Source organism: Podarcis bocagei (genome assembly GCF_964188305.1).
Source record: "Podarcis bocagei genome assembly, chromosome: Z".
NCBI classification, from domain to species: Eukaryota; Metazoa; Chordata; class Lepidosauria; order Squamata; family Lacertidae; genus Podarcis; species Podarcis bocagei.
The window spans coordinates 3271201-3297401 of record NC_138140.1 but is presented as its reverse complement, the minus strand read 5'-3'; the positions used below and the strand labels follow the sequence as shown (position 1 = coordinate 3297401).

Sequence of the window (26201 nt, the reverse complement as noted above, 5' to 3'; positions counted from 1 at the left end):
GAAAGTGGGAGAAGCAACAAGAGGAACAGCCATTTTAGATCTGGTCCTAACCAATGTTGATGACCTGGTTAGTGGGGTAGAAGTGGAAGGATCATTAGGCGCGAGTGATCATGCTCTTCTGAAGTTTACTATACAGCGGAAAGGAGCAGCCAAGCATACTAGGACTCAATTTCTTGACTTTAAGAAAGCCGACTTCATAAAACTTAGGGAAGTGCTTGGTGAGATCCCATGGACAGCAATACTAAAAGGAAAGGGAGTTCATGATGGCTGGGAGTTTGTTAAGAGGGAGATAGTAAAAGCACAACGTCAGGCAATACCAATGAGACGGAAACATGGAAGGTGCTTAAAGAAGCCAGGGTGGCTATCTAAAGAACTTTTAACTGAGTTAAGATTTTAAAAGGATCTGTACAAAAAATGGAAAAGGGGGGAAACCACCAAAGAGGAATTCAAACAAATAGCCAGCACGTGTAGACACAAAGTCAGAAAAGCTAAAGCACAGAATGAACTCAGGCTAGCTAGAGAGGTTAAAAGCAACAAAAAAGGCTTTTATGGGTATGTTCGTAGCAAAAGGAAGAACAAAGAAACAGTGGGGTCACTCAGAGGAGAAGATGGTGAAATGCAAACAGGGGACACAGAACGGGCTGAACTCCTCAATGCCTTCTTTGCCTCAGTCTTCTCCGATAAAGAAAACAATGCCCGACCTGAAGAATTTGGAGCAAATGATTCAGCAAAGGAAACACAGCCCAGAATAACTAAGGAGATAGTAGAAGAATACTTGGCTAGTTTAGATGTATTCAAGTCTCCAGGGCCAGATGAACTTCATCCAAGAGTATTAAAAGAACTGGCCGATGTGATCTCAGAACCACTGGCAGTCATCTTTGAGAATTCCTGGAGAACAGGCGAAGTCCCGGCAGACTGGAGGAGAGCAAATGTTGTCCCTATTTTCAAAAAGGGGAAAAAAGAGGACCCAAATAATTACCACCCAGTCAGTCTGACATCAATACCAGGGAAGATTCTGGAGCAGATCATTAAGCAAACAGTCTGTGAGCACCTAGAAAGGAATGCTGTGATCACCAATAGTCAGCATGGATTTCTGAGAAATAAGTCATGTCAGACTAACCTGATCTCGTTTTTTGACAGAATTAGAAGCCTGGTAGATGAAGGGAACGCAGTGGATGTAGCTTACCTTGATTTCAGCAAGGCATTTGACAAGGTGCCCCATGATATTCTTGTAAAGAAGCTGGTAAAATGCGGTCTTGACTATGCTACCACTCAGTGGATTTGTAACTGGCTGACTGACCGAACCCAAAGGGTGCTCATCAATGGTTCCTCTTCATCCTGGAGAAGAGTGACTAGTGGGGTGCCACAGGGTTTTGTCTTGGGCCCGGTCTTATTCAACATCTTTATCAACGACTTAGATGATGGACTCAAGGGCATCCTGATCAAATTTGCAGATGACACCAAACTGGGAGGGGTGGCTAACACCCCAGAGGACAGGATCACACTTCAAAACCACCTTGACAGATTAGAGAACTGGGCCAAAACAAACAAGATGAATTTTAACAGGGAGAAATGTAAAGTATTGCACTTGGGCAAAAAAATGAGAGGCACAAATACAAGATGGGTGACACCTGGCTTGAGAGCAGTACATGTGAAAAGGATCTAGGAGTCTTGGTTGACCATAAACTTGACATGAGCCAACAGTGTGACCCGGCAGCTAAAAAAGCCAATGCAATTCTGGGCTGCATCAATAGGAGTATAGCATCTAGATCAAGGGAAGTAATAGTGCCACTGTATTCTGCTCTGGTCAGACCTCACCTGGAGTACTGTGTCCAGTTCTGGGCACCACAGTTCAAGAAGGACACTGACAAACTGGAACGTGTCCAGAGGAGGGCAACCCAAATGGTCAAAGGCCTGGAAACGATGCCTTATGAGGAACGGCTAAGGGAGCTGGGCATGTTTAGCCTGGAGAAGAGGAGGTTAAGGGGTGATATGATAGCCATGTTCAAATATATAAAAGGATGTCACATAGAGGAGGGACAAAGTTTGTTTTCTGCTGCTCCAGAGAAGCGGACACGGAGCAATGGATCCAAACTACAAGAAAGAAGATTCCACCTAAACATTAGGAAGAACTTCCTGACAGTAAGAGCTGTTTGACAGTGGAATTTGTTGCCAAGGAGTGTGGTGGAGTCTCCTCCTTTGGAGGTCTTTAAGCAGAGGCTTGACAACCATATGTCAGGGGTGCTCTGATGGTGTTTCCTGCTTGGCAGGAGGTTGGACTCGATGGCCCTTGTGGTCTCTTCCAACTCTATGATTCTATGATTCTATGATTCTAAGACCCTGATGTTGGGAAAGATGGAGGGCACAAGGAGAAGGGGACGACAGAGGATGAGATGGTGGGACAGTGTTCTCGAAGCTACCAGCATGAGTTTGACCAAACTGCGGGAGGCAGTGGAAGACAGGAGGGCCTGGCGTGCTCTGGTCCAGGGGGTCACGAAGAGTCAGGCAAGACTAAACGACTAAACAACAACAATCAGATCCTACATGAAAAGTCACAATAACTTTAAGATAAACAACTTATACCAAATAAAGCAGTATGCAATAATGCATTAGAATCCAACAGCAAACACTAAAATTAAACATTGGCAGGTAATAATTAAACAGTTTACACTTATCAATTACAATGAAGAATTACTCATCTATAATCGACAAAAATAGCAGCAAACCACAATACCTAAAATACCACAAATCATACAAAACAATGTAAAAAGATTAAATTAAGAAACAAGGACACACGACTTATAATTGTAATAATAATTATTATTTTTAAATGGCCGCTGGTCGCATCAGCTCCTGGCAAATAGAAGGGGGAGAAACGGAGGCAGTGAGAGAGGGATGATGTCTCTTGGCTGTTATGACTTCTTCTTCCACTAGTGGCCGCTGTGTCGCTCTTCCTGCTGTTTTTAACTACAGTGGAGAAGCCAAATTAGGGGAGGCCAATGAGGTTGAAATCTCCCTGCTGGATTGTGGCATAGAGGATTTGAGCAGAGGCCTTGCTAATTTGGAGAAAGTGGGGGGGGGGACACCCACAGACCTCTACTCTGAGGGATGGGGATGAATTGGGAACTGCCTTAGTTGATGTAAGAAAACAGGTTGTTAAAAAGGCAGCATGAGAAAGGGAGAAGCCTGACATCAACTCCACAGAGTCTTTACCCTCTGAGGCAAATGCCTGCAGGTCTCCAGGCACAACTGACATGGGTTCACGTCCTGTTCTCCAGCACAAACCTTTTCAACTGGAAGTATCAAATGCCCAGTTTTTTCAGCTGACCCAGATCAAATGACCAGTCTAATGGAATCAATCATGTCCACCCAAAGCCCACTTGGGTAGACCGTAAGCCGTTGGTGGACCCTCTTTTGACTTTTGAAGAGCGGAGGCTGCAGCCAAGGAAGGCCCCCCCCCCCCAGATCAAGGGGACCCTGAAGCATAGACAGTAACTACTGTCCTACTGGAAAATAGATGGTGGGTGATGGGAGTCAGGCTGCCTTACAGCAGGGGTAGGCAACCTGAGGCCTGGGGGCTGGATGCGGCCCAATCGCCTTCTCAGTCTGGCCCGTGGACAGTCCGGGAATCAGTGTGTTTTGACATGAGTAGAATCTGTCCTTTTACTCTGATACGGAAGGGGGGGGCATGTCTTCTTCACCTCCTTCTTCGCTACAATATATCCATTTATTTCCAACTGTCAATGTCAAAAGGGACTAAAATCTATAAAATTCATAGAAAATCCACGTGCCAATTTGCTCAATTTCTCTAGGACCCCATGACCCCCCCCCGTCTTCCATAATCCCTCAAGCAAGGTGTCAAGACCCTAATCCGGTCAAATCGCTCTGCCAAGCCCTTCCTCCGGGCGATGCCAGGTGACAGACTATGCATACATGGACCATTATCTTCTCAGGATGTGCTTATCTGCATATCTCCAGCTCTCTGCATATTCCCCCCTCCCTCCTCCATATCTCCAGCTCTCTGCATATTCCCCCTCCCTCCTCCATATGTTAATCCGGTGTAACCCAACCTCTTCCTAATGTATTCTGTGTAACCCAACCTCTTCTTAATGTATTCATGATGTAACTGGGATGTATTTTGCACTGTATTCTGGGATATGGAGGGAAATTTCAAAAGTTCATGTCACCCCTTTCTCACTGTTCAATCTCGCCTTGAACCTGTTGCGCAATAAACTTGGATCTTCTGCAGTTTGCTCCTGCTTCCGGCTGAGCTCATTTTCTTCCGCATGGACCCGCGGACTTAGTCCGACGAGCTGGGTGGCAGAGTAGCCCTGCACCCAGATTTTAGCCGTAACAACTCAAAATGCATCTCTGGGTTATTTGTGGGGCCTGCCTGGTGTTTTTACATGAGTAGAATGTGTGCTTTTATTTACAATGCATCTCTGGGTTATTTGTGGGGCATAGGAATCCGTTCATTATTTTTTCCAAAATATTGTCCGGCCTACCACATGGTCTGAGGGACAGTGGACCGGCCCACGGCTGAAAAAGGTTGCTGACCCTGCACCACTTTCCCACCAGGACCACCGAAGAACCAACAACTCAGGGGCTGCCCAGGGTCATGAAGAAAGGAGATAGAAGCCTCGGAGGAAGGGGAAACACAGCAGTTGAGGTCAAGGTGACAGCTGCCCCTCTGCAACATCAGCGTCCAGAATGTGTTGTATTTATTTATTTATTTATTTGAAGTGTCCCCGGATTCATTGAAAAAAACCTGGTAACCTTAACCTACAATTGTTAGAATTGGCTGTGGGGTTTTTTAAAAAAGTCATTATTACCCCCCCCCCCCACACACACACATTGTGAGGAGCCTCACGCTGCCTCCCTTTTCTGCTAACATCAGGGACCGGCCTCTTGAGCAGGGAGGGAGAAGCCCGGCTTTAGAAAGCCACTTCCACGATCACATAGGAGGTGGGGTTGTGGGCTTCAAGCCCCTCCCCACTCTCCCGGGGGCTGGCTCCAGCCCCCACTATAGCAGAGGGAATCCCCGGCCGCACCATTACCCCGGGCCAACCAATTGGCTGGCTCCGGGGGCGGGGCCTCGGCTATTTAAACCTGCTGCAGCTGAGGCTCCTCCTCTTTCCTTCACTGCAGCTGACCCGACTTTCCCTCCCGTCCCACCCTCTTTAGGCTAGGTTCCCTGACGTTGCTATGAACTACAGTTGGGTCACAACTCTTCGGTACTGGCGGTTAGGCATCGGTGGGAGTGCTGTCCTATTGTTATGCAAATGAAGGGGGAAGGAGCGCCATCAGCTTCCCCAAACAAGGGTAGTCCGGTAAAGGATTCTGGGGGGCGTGGCCTTGTCCTAAGCCTAAGGAGGTGTGGGCCCATGGCACGCCCCACGCGGTGACGGGGGGGGGGAGGTCCTAGTTGACGTGCCTCAGCAGAACTCCTCCCACTGGTGGTTAACCCTTCCGGCTTACAAGCCGGTTAGTAGTTAGGACCGATGCCTAAGCCAATACCGCTCAATTCCTGTAATCAATAAAGTTGTGGCCTAATTTGACCCATTAACCTGAATTCTTGTGTCCTGTGTCGTCTTTATTTCCTCGAGGGGAGGCGGGAACTCGCCACACAAACAGGTCCTCACTAGGGTCATAGAGCAGGGGTCGGCAAGGTTTACCTCGCCTGGGCTGGTTCACTCCCGCAGAGATCGCTCCGTGGGCAGGATCATGTCTGTGCATGTGCAGATGCAATTTCTGGCGCTGTGGAAGCAAGTCCCCGCTCCACCGGTTTAGCGCAATGCATGGGGACTCACCGAGTGGGCAGCTTGGCTCGGGGGCGGCTTGTGGGCTGTTTAAACAACCCCCGTGGGCTGCTTGTGGTTGCCAGCCCGCCATAGAGCCTGTTCTGCTGACTAGCAACACGCCCCCAGCCCTGTTTAGGGAAGCTTTTAATATTTGTTGCATTACTGTATTTTAATGTTTTGTTGGAAGCCACCCAGAGTGGCTGGGGTAGCCCAGTCAGATGGGCGGGGTATAAATAATAAATTTATTTATTATTATTATTATTATCCGTCCCTCTGCCTGGACAGCAGAGCACAGCTAGGTCAAGGAGGGAGCCAGCCAGCCATGAGGTGAGAAAGGAGCTCCTTCTATAGGAGAGGAAGGCAGCTCAGTGTGTAATCTCTCTTGCGGACCTTTCTATGCCAATTGTAGCTGTTTAAGTTGCTTTTGAGCAGGTAAACATTTTAGTGATTATTTTGCACTGGCATACAGTGGTACCTCTGGTTACGAACGCTTCTGGTTACGAATGCTTCGGGTTATGAGCTCCGCTAACCCAGAAGTAGCAGCTCCTGGTTGCAAGCTTTCCCCCATGATACAAACAGAAATCGTGTGTGGAAGATGCGCGCAGTGGGAGCCCCATTAGCGAAAGCGCACCTCAGGATAAGAACAGTTTCTGCTTAAGAATGGACCCCCAGAATGCATTAAGTTTGTAACCAGAGGTACCACTGTACTGTATATCTTGATCACCACATTGTTGTTTAGGAGTTGATGGTGTGTGTGTTTGTCTCTGTGTGTGTCTCACCCAAAATTGCAGAGTATCATGGGAAACACTGGGACCTCTTTCTCCTCACCCAGCATGCTACTCAAGTGATAAAAGCACTGACTTCAGGGCAACCTCTGCACTGTGCTGAAATGAAGAGAGAATGGAAAAAACTTAAGTAGGGTCATGTGTGTGTGTGTTTGTGTGTGAGGGAGGGAGAGTGTGCTTCAGTTCTGGTACTAACAAATTCATGGGCTAAATGTGTGCTTGCAGGCAACCTGTCCTGCAACTGTCTACCTTTCTGGGCCACTTTATCTTATCAAATTATTATTATTTATTAAATTTGTTAACCACCTTTCAGGCGACAATTCCAGGGAGCTTGACAACAGAAAAATATGGAACGAAGATAAAAAATACATAATGAAACAAAAACCCAACCCCCCCATTTAAAAAGCCGTAGAATGTTAATTAATCAGCTGAACGCCAGTTCCAGCTGGCAGACTTCAAGGGTTCTCATGAGAAGCAAAGCATATTCCCGCCAGCCTAAAACCTGCCCATCCCTGCTATAAAGAACGCATCAACCACCAGTTGGTTATTATATTTTTATTAAAACAAACATTATATTCACATTTTGTTTGTCTGGTTTTTTTGTTTTTTGCTTGCAATATACAGGCTCTTGCAAGACCCTCGCCAACAGCCAGTTCTTCCCACGCAAACCAATTGAAGGGAAGGACTCCAGCCCGGTGAGGCACAGTACATGAAAAGGTGGCACATGTCAAGGGGCTGGGGGAGACTTGAAAGAGAAGATAGCCCAGAGTGTTAAGGCAGAGCACCGGAGAGCAACAATCACAGGAGCGCAGACCCACCCAGGGCTGGATCCGGAGGAGTCTCTCAGTTCGCCTGCTCCTCATGGATGTGGGTGAAAGTCTCACGTTTTGCTCCAGACTTCCAAGGTGCATTCTTGGCAGAGCTCAAAAACAGAAGTTTCCAGGGATCAGGTTGTTAACCAAAAGCTGCCTGAGCTGTAGCAGCTGAAACTACTCAGGTTTTGGGAACCTGCAATAAAAGCCCCACTTCCCAACTCTCATGCATGCAGTTGGCCCCTTTCCTTGGATCTTCCTTCCCTCCTTAATCTAGCCAAGATTGTGTACACACACACACACACACACACACACACACACACACACACACACAACTTCCACAAAACCCTAACACAAATAAATAAAAACCTTGCACTTGCTCAACATACACTAAAAATAAATTATAAAAATCAACGCCCCAAATCCTCAGATTTTTCAAAATGCAGTTTGTAAATCAACACATCCCGTGTGTCAAGTGGCTCAATTTGGCAAATTCTGCTCAGCTGCTTGGGGGTTGGGGGGGGGGAGTCAGGATAAGAAGCTGCCTTAAACCAGATCCAACTGCCCATCCATCTTCTCCAGTATTGTCTACCAGACAAAAATGAAAGGACAGTGAAATGAGACAGATGCACGTGTGTATGCGTGTGAATAATGAGTAAGGAACCAGCAAGCTGTCAGGTACCAAAGGATGGCCATCAGACTCCAACCAGAAAGACATAGTGTGTGTGTGTGTGCCTGTGTGTAAGAGAGTAAAGACTCCGTGGGCAGCATTTGGGGGAGGAAATGAAGTGCCTTTATAGTAAAGTCAGTATTGCCCAATGTGCTCTATTCCAGTGCTCGCCTAAACTATTAATAAAAAGAGTTTTACAGGAAGGTGTCTTATGCCATGTTATCCCTCTAGCCTAGTACATACTCTGACCAGAAGCCCTTCAGGGTTTCAGGAACAGATGGGGCTTTCCCATCCCCTGATGTTACCTGAACCTATTTATATATATCAATCTAGAGATTTTGCTAAGGCATCATCTACCTGTCTTTTTTTGCTAAGGCATCTACATGTTAAAAAGACTTACCAGGTGAATTGCCAGCTGTAATAAGAGACTTTTCAGTGTTGGCCCCAGAGCAGTGGAACTCTGCCCCTTTGGGGATGCAGCAGGCCTCATTCCTTGCCATGTTCAAGAGGGCTTTGAAGCCCACTTTCAGTCTTCAAAGTCCACTTAAACATGGCGAGGGATGAGGTGGAAAATATTCCCTGCATAATTTGCTATTTCAACCCTCTTTGGTATGGTCAACCGCTATTCCAATCCAAAATTTTAATTAAAGGGAACCTCACACTCCCTCTGCAGGCAGGATGCGGTGATGGTTCACTGGGCATGAAGAATTCATGGAGGAGACAGGAGACAATAGCTATGAGACATGGCGGTTCAACCAAGCCCCCATGGTTGGGGCAGTCTATTTCAAATGTACCCTTGCTTGTGAACTTTCCAGGGGCATCAGGCCAGAAATGATTGGCTACAAGAAGCTGGCCAAGATAAAACGGCCCACACTACCAGAGAGCTGGTGTGTGTGTGTGTGTGTGTGTGTGTGTGTGTGTGTGTGTGTGTGTGTGATAGAGCTGGTGTGTGTGTGTGTGCGTGTCATTGGTTACTCAGAGAATATGCAGCACTCAGCTGGCTGGACTGCAATCCTTCAAAGGCAAACTCCAACTGATAAGTCGTGACTGTGAGAGAGGCCAGACCTGGGAGGACAGCCAGCAGCAACTCTTCCTAAACTTGCTGGTCCAACACTTCCTGCATTCTGTGCTCTATTGCCACAATGAGTGTGTAGCTCAGGCTCAGCTCAAGAGTACGTTCACTAGAGGACTCCCTACAAACCCCAAGACAAAACTGCAGGCAGAGGGGCGTTTCCAGCAAAGGACCCAGAGCCCAAGTTCAGCTGAGAAGAAGCCCTCTCTCCGCACCCCCAGCACTCAACTATGCAAAGCTCCACACTGGAGGTTTCTGCCTTTGAAAGCTTTAGGTGGTTTTCAGCCAGGAGGAGTAGCAGTATTAGTTGGGTGCTTCGGGCAGGTGGGTATTGTAGAGAGCAGCACGGCAGGATCATTCATTTTGTAAAAAAACCCAGAAGAATCCAGGCCTAAGTTAGAGTGAGCAGAGACAGAGGGAGTGTGTGATCCTGTGCACACACGCCCTTGATTCAACAGCATTTGCCAGCTCTGTAAGAAGCAAGTGGTGCCACCAATCCCTTTTTTTGTCCCGCGTTAAGTGACAAAGTAAGAAAGAGGGGGAAGGAGGGTCTTCCCGACAAATAAGCCCTGCAAGAAAGCAGCCCTCACAGTCCACCCAAACAGCCCTCATATTTGGAGTGCCATTCTGATGAAGCTTCTCCCCTCAACAGCTAGCCCTCTTCGAAAAACATCCTCCAGAGATCCCAGAGGCAAGTTGTTTAATTAGCTGGCTGCTTCAGAGTCAGGAAACACCCCTCCATTAACGACACCCCCCCCCCCGCCACCAAAAGAAACACACCAAAGTTCTGCCCCAATTGACAACTTCTGGGCTCAGGGGGTCTCCATCTCTTCTCCTGCTTCTGGAAAAACGCTCCCTTACGCAAGCCCTCCTGCTCTCCTTGCAGACACAACTCAGGCAGTGTGTCTTCCCACCCCCAACAACTGGGCCAGTTCCTTTTGTGCAGGTCTTGCCAGCCGCCAACACGGAACCGCCCAGAGCAAGTTGCCCAGATCAGATGCTTGTGTGGTGGGCCCCTCACCACCTGCCTCTTGCAGTTGTCGACTACCGCTAGACAGAGGTTTGATGGAGGTTGTGGGGGAGGGCCAAGGAAGGTAGATGTCAAGGAGGGGGTGGGGGGAGGCGGAGTCCATGGTGGTTCCAAAAGCCGAGGGAGGGGTTGCATCTTCTCCACTCCTCAGCAGAGCGTGTCGGTGTTGAAGGAGAGCTGAGCCTGTGGGGAGACAAGGAAGATGTACAAAAATAGTACGGTATGATTTGGGACACGGCACTTTCTGCAAGAACTGGTGCAAAACCCTGGGCTAGAGGGAGGGGGGAAATAAAAGAAAAACACAAGGGACATCTACAGCTGACAGATGGCCATTTATCCACCAGATGCTGCAGTCCAACTGTCTTGCCAGGTAAGAATCACAGGACCAACGGCAGCTGCCACATTCCATAAGAGATGGCTGCATTAATGCCTTCCTTTAATTCAGTGGCAGGAGAGGATGCCAAGTGTGGTGGAAGATTCAAGGAGGACGGTGGTGCTAGCAGCAGAGGCTGCTGCCTCCTCCCCTTCTTCATCTCTCTTCTTCCCTCCTCTCTCCTCCCCTGCCAACATGGAAAGAGTGAGCAGAAATGAAAGGGAAGTGATGCTCATGCTCACCCAGCTGCTCGCAGCAGCATAGCAGCACATCCAAGAGGAGAGTGCGTATTGCAGGGCAGCTGAAGGAAAACGGCGCAACTTGTTGATTGAGAGCAGCTACTACAAGCCCAAACAAGGACCACCTTTTACTTGCTGTTGCCGCCTCAGGCTCCTGTTTTTTGCAACCCTCCTTTTAGCCACAGTTGCATGTTGGCTCTCCCCACCCTCCATCCACATTATTGTAAGATTTGGGGGTGGGGGAGCTGGCACTGTGTACCATTGCGTAGCATCAGAAAAAAGCATTGAGTAGAGTATAACATCATGCTGTCAATATGAAAGATGAGAAAAGAGAAAGGCTTATTTGTGTTGATGAGGAGACGAGACTTTATCTCAAATTAGACCTAATAAAAATGAGATTACTCAGCCAAAGCAAGCTCACACCTCTCACTCGGTCTGTAAAAAGGTAAAGGGACCCCTGACCATTAGGTCCAGTCATGACCTACTCTTTATTGGCCGAGGGAGCCGGTGTACAGCTTCCGGGTCATGTGGCCAGTAGAGCAGTGCACGGAAACACCGTTTACCTTCCTGCCGGAGTGGTACCTATTTATCTACTTGCACTTTGACGTGCTTTTGAACTGCTAGGTTGGCAGGAGCAGGGACTGAGCAACAGGAACTCACCCTGTTGCGGGGATTCGAACTGCCGACCTTCTGATTGGCAAGTCCTAGGCTCTGTGGTTTAACCCACAGCACCACCTGCGTCCCATTCAGACTGTAAACACCAGCAAATTAGGGACTCTCTCATCAGTACCTATACGGGGGGGGGGGGGGGAGAATGATGCTTAATTTATCTTTTTCCTCTTTCTAATACATAACTCGAAGTGCAATTCATTTCTTCTTGCAACTGTAAACTTCAAATAAGAATAAATGAAAAAGAAAATAGTATCATGGCTGCCTTGAGAGCAGTCCTCTCACCCGCTCCTCTTCAAAGCTGATCAGGCCCTCGTCATCTGTTTCCAAGTCCTCGGGCTCCTCCACCACTAGGGCCCGCAGCTCAGTTGGGGCTGCACGGGGCCGCAGAAGGTTCAGCAAGCGCTGGAGAGGCGATTCCATTGAACAGGCCGGGCTGCTCTCCTGCTGCTCTAGGTTGTCACTCTGCTTCTTAGCGAAGTTCACAAACACCTGCGGATGGGGAGGAGGAGAAGAGCAAAGTGATAGTCTTACTCCATATATATGATTCAGGTAGGTAGCCGTGTTGGTCTGACGCAGTCGGAAAAATGAAAAAATTGTCCAGTAGCACCTTAGAGATCAACTATGTTTGCTCTGGGTATAAGAAGAAGTGAAAGCACACAAAAGCTTATACCCAGAACAAACTTAGTTGGTCTCTAAGATGCTACTGGACAATTTTTAAACCCCCCCCCCCATATATGAGACTGCCTTACCCTGTATATGCCAACTCAATCGCTTCGATATGTGCTAGTTACAAGTGACACATAATTCTTGTTCCACACTTGGAAGAAATGGGGCTTTTAGTGAGGCAGCACCTGCATTTAGGAACTCTGTGCTTATTGACATCAGGCTGGTACCTTCTCGGTAGTCCTTTCAGCACCAGCTAAAAACATTTTTGTTTGCTCCCCAGACACGTAGAATGTTTACATTATCAGTGATATTAATTATTATTTGAATATTTTATATTTTTACTGATTTTTTTGTTTTGTTTTGCTCTTTTTCTTTGTAAACTGCTTTGATGGTTTTTTGTTTTGTTTTGTCTTTTACAACAAAGAGGCCAAGGAGTCAATTGCCTGACCCCCACCAACTTATCTCTGGAATTTTGGATAGAAGTCACCTCCACTCCTGTTCCCCAAAAGCCCTTTAATCAGAAATTCCAGGGATGTAAGAAGTGCGAACTGGTCATGGCAGAGAACTCATTGAGAAGGCCAACTCAGTGCACTCACTTCTCTGAGAAAGGCAAATTCCATGCTAGCGTATTATTAGCAAAGGGATTGAAAATACAAATGCCTGCATTGCAATGCCCCTATACATACATCTCTGGTGTGCAGCTGGATCACCTGCCCTAAGAGGAAAAGATAATGAGTCTGGACCTATTTAGCTTAGAGGGAAAAGGGAGAGTGCAATTGCAGAAGTCTGCAACATGATGAATGGGACAGAGTGAAGTTTTTCTCCCTCTCTCCTAACAAGAGAACCCAAGCCTCCGCTCTGCATGAAATGGATTGGCAAGGATATTCAGGAGAGAGACAACAGCCACTTTCATTTAATGAAGACAGCCTTTTGGGACCCTGATGTGGCAAATGGTCCCAGTATGGCTTGGGACCCCACATTAGGCACCTTCTGGAAATCACCTCTCCTCACCCCTGCCTCTAATTGCTATTTGCCTCAAAGGTGCTGCTGTTATTTTTAAGAAACCAGTTTTTCATATTATGTCCCACAATACCCCTAGAAGAGATTGTCACGCAGTGCATAATGAATATATGAAATTTGCTGCCAAGAAGTACGATGTATCAGAAGGAGTTGCTTTCTATCGGGACAGCTGTCTGTCCACCTGTCCATGATTCTCTGGGTCACTGGTCTTCCCCATCCCCTGCCAGCTTAGAAACCACGGACTGAAACTGGACCTTCTGCATGCAAAGCAGCTGCTCTTCCACTGAGAGGTGTGGAAATAGCCAACTGGCTTAGGTGGCTTCATAGAAGAAGTCAAGGGAGGAGGCCTTATTGATGGCTATTAAGCATGAGAGCTAAACAGAACCTCCATGGCATAACCACTTATTATCAGCCCCTTGGTTCCCCACAGCCGGGTGCTCTTGATGGCTCCACCCTCAAGAGGTCAGGGAATGGTCCTGAGAGGCTCCAGCACTCACATTGTCCAGTGTGGTCTGACTGACGGAATAATCCTCAATGCCCAAGATGTCCACCACTTGCTCCATCTTGCTGAAGACCTGAGCCAGTGAGATCTGCTCTGACTTCAGCTGGTACTGCACCTTTGTGTGGTGCCTCTCCTTGGAAAACAGAGACAAAACATCAGCACAGCACCAGAATGGCATCTCCCTTTTTCGCACCCCATTCCCTTCCAAATCTGTCTCCTGGTGGACTTTAATACCCAGTGCTATGTCCGCATGAGTGAATGCAAGATGTCTTGAGTAGCTCAGAAGAGTTTGCATGATGCCTAGACTCCTCACATTTTTCATCTGGCACCAAGATTGTGGGCAGGGCAGTCAGGTGAATCTCCCTCTGAACATCATTTCATTACAGTTCCCTTTTCAATGCCACACAAACTTCTTCAGGCTCCTTTTATGTTCTCTTACTGGCAGTTTAGGTGTAGGGTCGTGGTTCCCAATGTGGGGCACACGCCCCATAGGGGGCAATTTGATTTTTAAGGGGGGCAATTCAAGAATGAGTTATTAACAGTTATTGGCCTTTTAGCCTTCCTCCAAGTGAATAGTTCACTTTTTGAATAATAACAATCATATGTCACGGGTGGGGTGGGGGAGGGAATCAGGATTTTAGAGATGCATTGCCAAAAAGAGGTTGGGAAAGGTGTTGGGGAAACTAGGAACTTCCCTTACTGAATTCAGTAACAGTTATTGGTTGCAAGGTAGCAACTTCCACAGGTGAGGTTGCTTCTTTGCAGGTTCAATCAACCAATGTTACTGAATTAATTATCTTGTTATTATTGACCTCCAATAAGTGGACCTCCTAATTTCCCCTACACAGGAACAGAGACATGAAATCCCCCTTTAAAGAGAACTCTGTCATCTGCTCCCTCCACCACAGAGGCAGCCAGGGGCCAAGCTTGCAGGAAGCAGGGCCTCTGGGCATTCTCACGCTGGGAGGAGCCTAACCTTGAGGACAGCCTCTGGGAAATTCCTGTTGAAGAACCGCACTACCTCCTTGACATTCAGGCTGGATTTGGTCCGCACCGTGATCATGTAGCCGTCTCCAAACCTAGAGGAACAGAGGGATCAGGAAACCAACCATGCCACTCTCATTTCTCTTTCTTCATACGCCCCTCGCCAGCAAAAGTTAGCCCTGGTTTCTCACACCTTGGCTTGCAACCATGATGCACCTTTACAAGCAATTTTCAAAGTGATGTTTAGTGCAGCGGAAACTTACGGCCTGATCCAGACCCTTTTCAGATCAGGTACCCATGGAAGCAGGGCCTCCTGGCTAGGCCAGATCCAGCACCCTTGGGAAGCTGCCATGGCCTCCTATGAGCAGGACCAGGTGGCTGCATCCAGCCCTCCTTTAATTTCCCACAATGCCCTTCTGCTCTACCTCTGGGGCAGTGTGGGAAGTCATGAGAGTGACTGGTCGCAGCTGCCCCATGCAGTTGAAGACACTGCCTCCATAGGCAGGTAAGCCTGATGGCAGAGGAAGGGGAGTCGCTTTAGCCAGAACGCCTTCAACTACAGAGCTGGTCCTGTCCCGTGGGATCTGCACCCACAGCCAGCCTCACAGCAACCAGCCCAGTTCTCACGCGAATGAGCAGGGGTTGGAAGAGTGTCCCTTTGATGAACCCTTGACCTTTCCCCGCTCACCTGTTCTTTAGGTGCTGGATGCTGCCCAGGCACTTCAGGCGCCCGTTCACCATGATTGCCAAGCGCGTGCAGAGGGCCTCACACTCTTCCATGCTGAGGGAGACAAAGGAGAGGGCCTCAGCACAAAGCCAGCCTGGATGGGTAGATCACGCTGGGTCTGAGTCGCCCACATGATCTTCTCCCAATACAGAGTGAGCAGGCGATCACAAGCCCTTACTCCAGCGAACCATCCATTGCCTCAGTTCATGCCCCGCCCCCTTGCCCTGGGTCTCATGAAGCAGAAAAAGGCACCCCAAGGCCCCGCCAACCTGTGTGATGTCAAAACCACTGAGCGGCCCGTCTTGATGATGTCCAGGATAAGGTTCCACAGGAAACGCCTGGCCTTTGGATCCATGCCAGTGGTTGGTTCATCCTGCCAGGAAAAGGGGGCAAATGGCAGAATTAGCTGCCCACAGGGGCATCCTTAAGCCTTACCGTCATAGAATCATAGAATCATAGAGTTGGAAGAGACCACAAGGGCCATCGAGTCCAACCCCCTGCCAAGCAGGAAACACCATCAGAGCACTCCTGACATATGGTTGTCAAGCCTCTGCTTAAAGACCTCCAAAGAAGGAGACACCACCACACTCCTTGGCAGCAAATTCCATGGTCGAACAGCTCTTACTGTCAGGAAGTTCTTCCTAATGTTTAGGTGGAATCTTCTTTCTTGTAGTTTGGATCCATTGCTCCGTGTCCGCTTCTCTGGAGCAGCAGAAAACAACCTTTCTCCCTCCTCTATGTGACATCCTTTTATATATTTGAACATGGCTATCATATCACCCCTTAACTTCCTCTTCTCCAGGCTAAACATGCCCAGCTCCCTTAGCCGTTCCTCATAAGGCATCGTTTCCAGGCCTTTGACCATTTGGGTTGCCCTCCTCTGGACACGTTCCAGTTTGTCAGTGTCCTTCTTGAATTGTGGTGCCCAGAACTGGACACAGTACTCCAGGTGAGGTCTGACCAGAGCAGAATACAGTGGCACTATTACTTCCCTTGATCTAGATGCTATACTCCTATTGATGCAGCCCAGAATTGCATTGGCTTTTTTAGCTGCCGCGTCACACTGTTGGCTCATGTCAAGTTTGTGGTCAACCAAGACTCCTAGATCCTTTTCACATGTACTGCTCTCAAGCCAGGTGTCACCCATCTTGTATTTGTGCCTCTCATTTTTTTTGCCCAAGTGCAATACTTTACATTTCTCCCTGTTAAAATTCATCGGGTTGGCTCCATGCAAGCCTATTGTCAGTTGCCATGGATTCTGAATATAAATCATCAAAGGAAGGAGGGACCCAGGAAACCCAATTTAACTGAACACACATTTCCTGCAATTTACATGGTCATCTTTTGTGGTTGGAGACTTGGTTTGGCTTCTTTGCCAGGGTTCTGTTGCTAGGTGCTGCTAGAGGACTATAGGCTTTGACACACACACACACACACACACACACACACACACACAGAGAGAGAGAGAGAGAGAGAGAGAGAGAGAGCACACTAGCACAATAGCAGCACCTAGGGACAGAAAAAAGCATTACACAGTACTGAAGCTGTGGTTGCTCTTGAGTGCCACGCACCCTAACCCCACCTCCTCTCCTCACCAGGAAAATGAACGCTGGGTAGCCAATCAGGGCAATGGCTGTAGATAGCTTCCTCTTGTTGCCGCCACTGTAGGTGCTGGAAGGTTTGTTAGCATATTTGGCCAACTCCAGCTTCTTTAGTGCCCACTTCACAACCTGAGAAGGCAAAGAGGAAATTGCTTGCACACAACTGGTACCCCCATGAGAAGGTAACCCCATGAGAAGAGCCCTGCTGGATCAGACCAAAGGTTCACCTAAACCAGCAGCCAGGTGCCTCCAGGGAGCCCCCTCAGCAGGGCAACGAGGCAATGGCCCTCCCAGGCTCCTCCTCCTCAGCCTAACTGATGATAAAAGAGACGCACTGTATCTGGGCATGGAGGCTTCATTCTTAGCTACCCTAAGAATATCAGAATCATCCTGCAGGATTTGGTGGAAGCACCCACGTGGCCCAGCATCCTGTTTGGCCAGCCATAAGCTTCCTAGGCAAGGCGTGAACACTGGTTCCCACCACCCCACACTCCGCCACCAACAACTGATGGTCAGGGCCATGACGATAGCCATTAGCAAACCTCTCACCCCTTCTGTAAATCCCCCCAACACTCTTTTAAAGCCATCTGCACCAGTGGCTGCCACCACATCTTGTGGCTATGAGTTCCACAAGTTAATTATGCATTGTACGAAGCGGCAGCAGCTCCTTGTTTGCCCCGAATCTACTGCTGCTCAAAGCTGTGATGCACAGCTTAGCCATTGCCCCAGTCATTAGCAGTCCAGGCTGACCAGCAAACCAGCCACCCGGTAGAGTTCCATGGGAAAGAAGAGGCCAGAGTCACCCCGGCCTTTTTCCTCTCTGCTACTGCCCCCAGAGGAAGCAGCCCCTCCACAACTTGCTTGCTCACCCGCTCCTCATCCTTCCATGGAATGCCGCGCAGTCGGGTGTACAGCTCCAGGTGCTCTTGCGCCGTCAACTCATCAAAGAGAGCATCAAACTGTGGGCAGTAGCCCAAGCTCTGCTGCACCTGGAGAATGTCCTTCAAGATGCTACAGAGACAGAGAGGAACAATGGGACAAAGCAAAGAAGTCAGTTCCTCTGAGGAGCCCTGATGTCAGGCGTGAGCCAGCAGTAAATTGTACCAAGTGAGTGGAGTCAACTCTTTATTAGAAAGACACAGGAGTGTCAGGCCTAATGCGTGTAGGAACTCTTCAATACGTCTTGCCCCTATGAAGCAGTTGCAGAGACTGAAGTCGCCTGCTCTCCAGGGCTTCCCCAAGTTATCTGACACCCCACCTGCGTGCCTGTTTTTGCCCCTCCCACTTCATACCTCTTCTGGTTCTGGGAGACCCAGTGGGGAGAGGGTGTTGTTGCAGGATAATGGGGAGACACTTGCACCTCTCCACCAGCTGGACTAATCTCTGCCTCTTGCTCTCCCTGCTCTCCTGCATCAGCTTCTGATTCTGGACTTTTCTCTGACACAAACTCTCTCTGCTCACCAGGCCCTGTTACCCAGTGGCGTAGCGTGGGGGGTGAAGGGGGGGCCCGGCCGCAACATCTGGCGGTTAGGGTTAGGGGGCGCAAATCCACTGGTTAGGGGGCGCAAATCCACGGGTTAGGGGGCGCAAATTACTTGCCTTGCCCCGGGTGCTGACAACCCACGCTACGCCACTGCTGTTACCTCTTCAGTTTCTGACATCTCCTCCTTTCGGTCTTCTCCCTCTGACCACTCATCATCATTCTAGCACCAATCCCCGGGCTCTGAGCCTTTTCCTCCCCTGAGAGTTTTTCAGCTGGTTCCTCCCACCATTCCACTACTCTCAGCCAGTCCTTGACACCCAATTATTGCTATCATTTAATGTATTTATTTCCCGCCTGTCTCCCAAGTTGTTGCTGCTAACGGCAATTATATCCCACCTTCTTCCCTTCAAGATGGCACAAACTTTATCCTCACAACACCCCTGTGAGGTAGGCTGAGAGGCAGAGTGACCAGCCCAAGGTCACCCCGTGAGCTTCATAGCAGAGTGGGAATTTGAACCTGGGTCTTCCAGGCCCTAGTCTGGCACTCTACCCACTTTTAAAACAATGTAATAAAACACAAAGTAATAAAAACAAACTAGTTAAAAACAATAACTAAAATATGCCAGAGCATGTTTAGAATCAGCAGCTAGTTGTAACTTCATAGGAAGTCAAGTTTGTTTCAACTGACAAAACAGTATCCCAGATTTTTCTTGTTTTTAATCACTCCAAGAGGGCTGGAATGGGTGAGGGCCCAGCAATAAAAATGCTTGCAATTGCAAATACAGTCATACCTCGGGTTACAGATGCTTCAGGTTGCACGTTTTTGGGTTACAGACACACCGAAACCCAGAAGTACTGGAACAGGTTACTTCCGGGTTTTGGTGCTCGCGCATGTGCAGAAGTGCTAAATCGTGCTTTGCGCATAAGCACCGAATCGCAACCCGCGCATGCACAGACATGGCGCTGCGGGTTGCAAACGTGCCTCCTGCACATTCGCAACCTGAGCGCCCACTGTAAAGGGTTTATCAATACGAGTCTACCAACCCCTTTAAGTATCCCAAGGTGTCAAAGGGAACATCATATCCCATCATTTATTTAATTTCATGTAGGCTATCCTTCCGAAACACCTGCACATGCTGTCCTCCAGAACAGATGCAGGAAGTCTGCCTTAACTGAACTGAACCTCAGCATTTATTAGTACAAGCTGGGCATATCTTACCTAATCTATCTGGGCGAGATGCAACTGAGAAGCTGCTCTAAGCAAGTTTTCTTTCCCCAAGAGCAGTGCTTGTTAACCTCTTGGGAATGTTCACACAAGTGTACATGAACGGGTCAGGCTTGCACAGAACCAAATGCAACTTTTTGCCTGGCTCTTACAACAGAACAGGAGGCGCAGCAACCTTGAGCCAGAACCGAGCGCCACCTACCCCCCAACCGCCTGCCTCATGGACGCACCTGTGTCCATTGATGAAGGCCTCCCCTCCAGTTGTGCTCTCGTCCCCTGTGAGCATTTTGAAGGTGGTGGTCTTCCCGGCCCCATTGACGCCCAGCAAGCCAAAGCACTCTCCTGGGCGGACGCCCACACACAGTCGGTCCACGGCCAGGATACGTCCAATCTTGCGGGATTTGTACACCTGGAACCCGGTGAAGGAGTGAAGTCATCAGTGAAAGCGCTGAACCCTCAACGTGCAACCTGGTGTACTATTAGCAAGGCTTGCAGCAAACTGGCAAAACGGCCTGTTTTTCCTAGCTGGCAACCATAGGAGGGGAGAGTGCTCTTGAGCTCAAATCCTGCTTGCTGGTTTCCCACAGGCACCTGGCTGGCTACTGCAAGGTCAGGATGCTGGACTAGATGGGCCATTCACCTGATCCAGCAGCAGCTCTCCTTCCTGGATTTTGAATTTGTAGAGTCACACAAATTACTATCATCATCATCATCATCTTATATTTGTATACCTTTAAAGACCTTTAAAGCACTATGCGGCCTAGGACCCACGTACCTACGGGACAGCCTCTCCTGGTATGCCCCACAGAGGACCTTAAGGTCCATAAATGACAACACTTTGGAGGTCCCAAGTCACAAGGTGGTTAGATTGGTCTCAACTAGGGCCAGGGACTTTTCAGTACTGGCCCCGACTTGGTGGAATGCCCTGTCACAAGAGACTAGGGCCCTGCGGGACTTGACATCTTTCCGCAGGGCCTGCAAGACAGAGCTGTTCCACCTGGCCTTTGGTTTGGACTCAGTCCGACCCTTATGTTCGGTTCACAACAACTCAAAAACTCTCTCCTCCGGTGGTTTTCAGAAGCACTACTGCCTCCAATCACAGTGGCAGAGCAGAGCCATCATGACTAACAGCCACTGATCGCTTTCTCCTCTGTGAATTTGCCTAATCCTCTTTTAAAGCCATTCAGGTTGGTGACCATCATTGCTTCCTGTGAAAATGAGTTCCACAGTTTAACTCTGTGCTGTGTGAAATTAGAATATCGTGGAAAAGTTCATTGATTTCACTAATTCAACTTGAAAGGTGAAACTAATATATGAGATAGACTCGTGACATGCCAAGCGAGATATGTCAAGCCTTGATTTGCGAGCATTGTGATGATCATGGCGTACAGCTGATGAAAACCCCAAATTAACCATCTCAGAAAATTAGAATATTCAAAGAAATTAGCAAAACAAGGATTGCAAATCGAGCAAGACTGGACTTCTGAGAAGTAGAAGCACATCTCGCTTTGCATGTCATGAGTCAATCTCATATATTAGCTTCACCTTTCAAGTTGAATTCCTGAAACCTTTCAAGTTGAATTCCTGAAACTTTTCCACGATATTCTAATTTTTCGAGTTTCACCTGTACTTGTCCTGAATATCCCAGCAGTCGTTGTTTGCTGCTTGTGGAATTTGATCCCTTCGTGTTATGGCAACTTCTGCCCAATTAAATCCCTCTCTGATCCTGGAAGCCAATCCTCGCCACAGCCCCTGACAGGATTGGAGGAAAGGCGTCCCCTACCTTGGTGAGGTTCTCGATCTTCAGCATGTCGTTGTCAGCATCTCCCCGCAAGACTCGATGGCGCTCGTTGGCTACATCCACATCATCCTCAACAGGTTTGCTTGACACAGGAAGGCGTCTGGATAAGAGGAAAGGGAAGAGAGTGTGGAATGAGGCTCAGGGTGGGGGGTGAACAAAGCAAAAAATGGTCCTTACACTTTTCAGAGAAAGAGACAGAGGAGTGAGAAAGCCACTCTTAAAGTGTGGGCTGGAATGCCTTCAGCAGCTAAAAGCATAAACTGAGTAGGAACTGTTGATAAGGCTCTTTTCATTGACCAAATCTGTGGGTACGTCAGTTGCCGAGACTACATAACACCGGTCTTGAAAGACCAACACTGGCTCCCAGTATGTTTCCGAGCACAATTCAAAGTGTTGATGCTGACCTTTAAAGCCCTAAACGGCCTCGGCCCAGTATCCCTGAAGCAGCGTCTCCACCCCCATTGTTCTGCCAGGACACTGAGGTTCAGCTCTGAGGGCCTTCTGGTGGTTCCCTCGCTGTGAGAAGTGAGGTTGCAGGGAACCAGGCAGAGGGCCTTCTCGGTAGTGGCACCCCCCTGTGGAACGCCCTCCCACCAGATGTCAAAGAGAAAAACAACTACCAGACTTTTAGAAGACATCTGAAGGCAGCCCTGTTCAGGGAAGCTTTTAATGTTTAATAGGTTTTTGTATTTTAATATTCTGTTGGAAGCCGCCCAGAGTGGCTGGGGAAACCCAGACAGATGGGCGGGGTATAAATAATAATAATAATAATAATAATAATAATAATAATAATAATAATAATAATTGCCAGCAACAGTGAATCAGGGTGTGTGTGTCCAGATGAGTATGACTTAGGAGAGGGTTCAGCTTCTTGCACCCTTATCTAGACAATTACCATATGCACTTATCCTAATATAGGCATTTTCACCTGCACTTTGTGTAGGCCTTTCAGGTTTGAGAACTATACCACACAGTTTTCAGAAGTGCAAATTTCAAAGGACAGCTTCATGTATTGGCTTGGGGAATAGAAATTTGATAGGGTCACATAAAAATGCAAAACTGATTCTATTTATATCCCATCTTTTTCTCCAAGCAGCTCAAGGCAGTGAACATGGTTCTCCCTATTCCCATTTTATCATCACAGCAACCCTGTGAGGTAGCTTCGGCTGAGGGGCAGTGGCTGGCCCAAGCTCACCCACTGAGCTTCATGGCTGAGTGGGAACTAGAACCTCTGTTGCCCAGATTCTAGTCCGACACTCTAACACATTGTTTCTCAAATTTGGGTCCCCAGCTGTTGTCGGACTACAAATCCCATCACCCCTAGCTGGCAGGACCCTGCTCTAACTATTATGTCCCATAAGTGTTGGGGTGAGTGTCATCCAATCATTTGTGAAAATTCCAGAAGCTGCCAGAATGCTGAACTGTTTACTGCAGGTGTCAAAGTCAATATTGTGAAAACTGTTCGTACACACGTGCAACTCCCAGACTGGACTGAGATATTTAGTCTCATCCTGTCTCTTGAACGGGAAGGATATAAGAGAGGCAGGGGAGGGCCTTGAAGCTCTCTAGGGTAAGGCCTGCAACTTCAAAGAGGACCTCTACAGGGTCTCCGGTAGACGCTTGCAACCATTATGCTTAAAAACCGACACTAAAAGTATTCCTGCCTGAAATGGAATTATTGCTCCATGTCTGACTTGGAAGCTCCTACACGTTTTGCTGCTGTGTGTTTACTCTGCTTAACTGGGTGTCTGGAAACGTGCTGGACCCAAAGACAGGAGTTTTAGCTGTAAAGAAACCCAATAGGTGGTTTGCCTGCTTAGCACAAACCCAAACAGGTTATGGGTGATGTCCCATTGTACCAGCAAAAGAACCTTTGGCATACTGATGATGCCACCAGTGGCCCTTCCCCCGCCTTCATGCTTACTGTGGTTTCCGGAAGAAATTATACTGGCACATGATGGTGATGAAGAAGCCCACAAAGCCTTCAATTGTCATGGCAACCAAGCCTCTGGTCACGATGTCCCACTCGAATGGTGACTTCATTTTGTCAAATTGCCCTAAGGTGAGAGGACACACAAAAGCAGAGCTAGTGGCGGAAGAGGCACCAAAAAATTCCCTCTTGCTGGACACAATCATCTGAGAAGTAACACTCACTGGTTTATCCCCAACTGAATTTTACTCAAGGCCTACTGAAAACAATGGTCCTAAGTTAGACACGCCCACCCAATTCAATGGGTCCACTTCTTATTCAGGATGGATAAAAGGAAAGACTTCTTTTCACACAGCACATAGCTAAAGCTTTGGAGCTCACTCCCGGAGGAGACAATGATGGCCACCGACCAAACTGGATGGCTTTAAAAGAGCATTGGATGGGTGGGTGGGGGAATGTAGAAAAAGCTTTCAATGGCTAGTAGCCATGATGAATGCTTCTAAATACCAGTTGCCACAGGAGGAGAGAGGGCCTCGTGCTTGGGTCCTACTTGCCCATTTCCACAAACATCTGGTTGTACTAGATAGCCTGATCCAATAGGCTTTTCTTATGTTCTTCTGAGTAACACCAGATATAGCAGTTCCTGTTTCTATTCAGCCGCTCTCAAGCCAAACAACTGTTCTGACCTGTTTAGGGGTTTGATTAGCAAAAGCCCCCTGCTTTATTCCTTAAAAAGCAATCAGTGCCAAGGATGTGCTCATGGGAAGCCCCTCTTTCGATGCTGGTTGTAGTGACTTGATTGGTGGCGGGTAGACAAGCTGCTCTGCACCTGTTCATAAACTCTTTTCCCCTCCACTAGAGGTCCACATGTCCCAGGACTAAATCATGGCTGTAAGAGGTGCCAAGCCATCCTTTGCAAACTGCTGACCCTCCAGGCATTTTGGGCCACAACTCCCATCATCCCACAATGCCTGCACTGGGTGCTGGCTGTTGGAAGTTATTGTCTAAAACATCTGTAGGGCACCAGGTTGGCAAAGGCTGGACTAATCCATATAAAAAAACTAAGCAAAGGGTGCTTAAGCAGGCTGGGAAATTTACCAATCTTAGCATAGTATTCGTTGATGTATTCATTGTAGGCCATCTCCATCAGCCCATGGCCCAGGTTGTAGTTTGGGAAAATCAGGAAGCAGCTTTTTAAGTAGCTGTTCACTACTTTCAGGTCCTACGGAAAGAAGACACAAGAAGGTCCCCAGAGATGGGTCAGACCAAATGCATATCTAATCCATAAACAATAACTTTTAAAGCCACCCATCATGCTTTGCATATTTATTTATTTATTCATTTCATAAAATTCATTAACAGAACAAAGGAACAAAATTACCAGTAAAAAGAGTTAAAAACAACTATTTAAAACTTTAAAAAAGTTAAATCAGTGATAAAGTGAAACTAAAACTAAAACACACATCAATCAATGTTCTACATATCTGGGTTGGCTTTCCTAAACAAAAATGTTTTTAGCAGGCACCAAAGGGCACGATGAAGGTGCTTGCCTGATGCCAACAGGCAGGGAGTTCCAAAGTCTGGGTGCTGCTGCGTTAAAAGATCAATTTCTTACAAATGAAGAGCAAGCATGAGAGAAGATCAGAGTTTCCCTGTTCAAAATGGCTCCCCAAGGCAGCCTCATGGGAGAGCCAAGGCTATAACTTTTCCACCACCTCTCGCCTGAGTCCCGCTCACCTTGTCGTGCTCAAAAAGCTGCAGCAGGAACGTGGCCACGGTGGCAGTGATGCCAATGAACAGGTTGATGACGATCAGGAAGACGTAAGCTGAGCTGGGCACCTCAAACCAGAAGGATGCTGGGTACATGATGGGGGTGATGGACCAGCTGGAGGGGGGTGGGGCAGAGTGGAAAGAGAGAGATCATTAAGAGGCAAATTGAGAGGTGGTGCCGTTAAGGAGGCAATTTTTCACCTCTGGCAGGAGCACCACTGTATGCAGCCTTTCTGGGCCCATAAAGAACTCTCTGAAATAGGAAAGTAGCTGACTGCATATGTGTCTGCCCTGTTTTTATCACCACCATTTAATGGATCGAAAAAGGAGATTCAATCTAAATCACTGTTGATGATTTTATTCATTGCAGACCCTCAGATAATCTGATAAACATTTGGTTTATGCAGCCAGAGAAATCTGGTCGTTATGATATTTTTGTACAATTGGAAATCATATATACAGAGGCAGAGTCTGGCCAAAAAGCTTAAGTATTTGCACCATTTAATCAGACCAAAGCAAGTCCATCGGGCTTCCCACTGTGGCCAGCCAAATGCCCCAATGGGAAGCATGTGAGCAAGGCAGGAAGGCAATTGCCCTCCCTAGCATGTTCCCAATATCTGGTTTTCTAAGGTAGACTGCCCCTGAACATGGCAGTGCCACCAAAACAGAGGAAACAGGCATAACCCCTCATCCTCCCTCTCTCTGAAGATCATTCTGGGTGCCCACAAGGACAACACAACAGTTTTGCTGTTTGTGCCAACGTACCCATAAAGCAGGAAGAGAGAGAGCACAGCTGGAAAGTTGGTGGGCGAGGTGTATGCTGGCAGGTCAAACACAAAGAGGATGATAATGCAGCAGGTTGCTGGGACCAGGTAATTCAACTGCAGGAGGGAAGAAAAGGTAAGGAAAGCATGAGAACAGAGAGTCTCTAGAAGGAGAGGCTTTGCATCACCACCACAACCCCTGCTATTCAATCCTGCGTTTTCTGACATGAAAACTGCAGACAGAAAGCGGAAGGACTCTGAGTCAAGGAAGTGA

General features: G+C 48.0%; 1 protein-coding gene across 2 annotated transcripts in view; it reads right to left on the bottom strand.

Moving 5' to 3' along the window:
- Positions 1-7126: 7126 nt before the first annotated feature.
- The window catches only part of ABCA2 (ATP binding cassette subfamily A member 2), a 106089-nt gene continuing 87014 nt past the window's right edge, over positions 7127-26201 (bottom strand). For both annotated transcript variants that reach the window (XM_081179576.1, XM_081179577.1), the window contains 14 exons: positions 25929-26044; positions 25131-25278; positions 24492-24615; positions 23388-23520; positions 21446-21563; positions 19893-20071; positions 17824-17965; positions 16949-17083; positions 15623-15726; positions 15315-15407; positions 14619-14721; positions 13638-13775; positions 11737-11943; positions 7127-10353 (listed from right to left, as the gene is read on the bottom strand). In XM_081179576.1, the coding sequence (XP_081035702.1) occupies positions 10318-10353; positions 11737-11943; positions 13638-13775; positions 14619-14721; positions 15315-15407; positions 15623-15726; positions 16949-17083; positions 17824-17965; positions 19893-20071; positions 21446-21563; positions 23388-23520; positions 24492-24615; positions 25131-25278; positions 25929-26044 (1776 nt within the window). In that variant the 3' untranslated portion in view covers positions 7127-10317. The remainder of the gene's footprint in view (positions 10354-11736; positions 11944-13637; positions 13776-14618; positions 14722-15314; positions 15408-15622; positions 15727-16948; positions 17084-17823; positions 17966-19892; positions 20072-21445; positions 21564-23387; positions 23521-24491; positions 24616-25130; positions 25279-25928; positions 26045-26201) is intronic.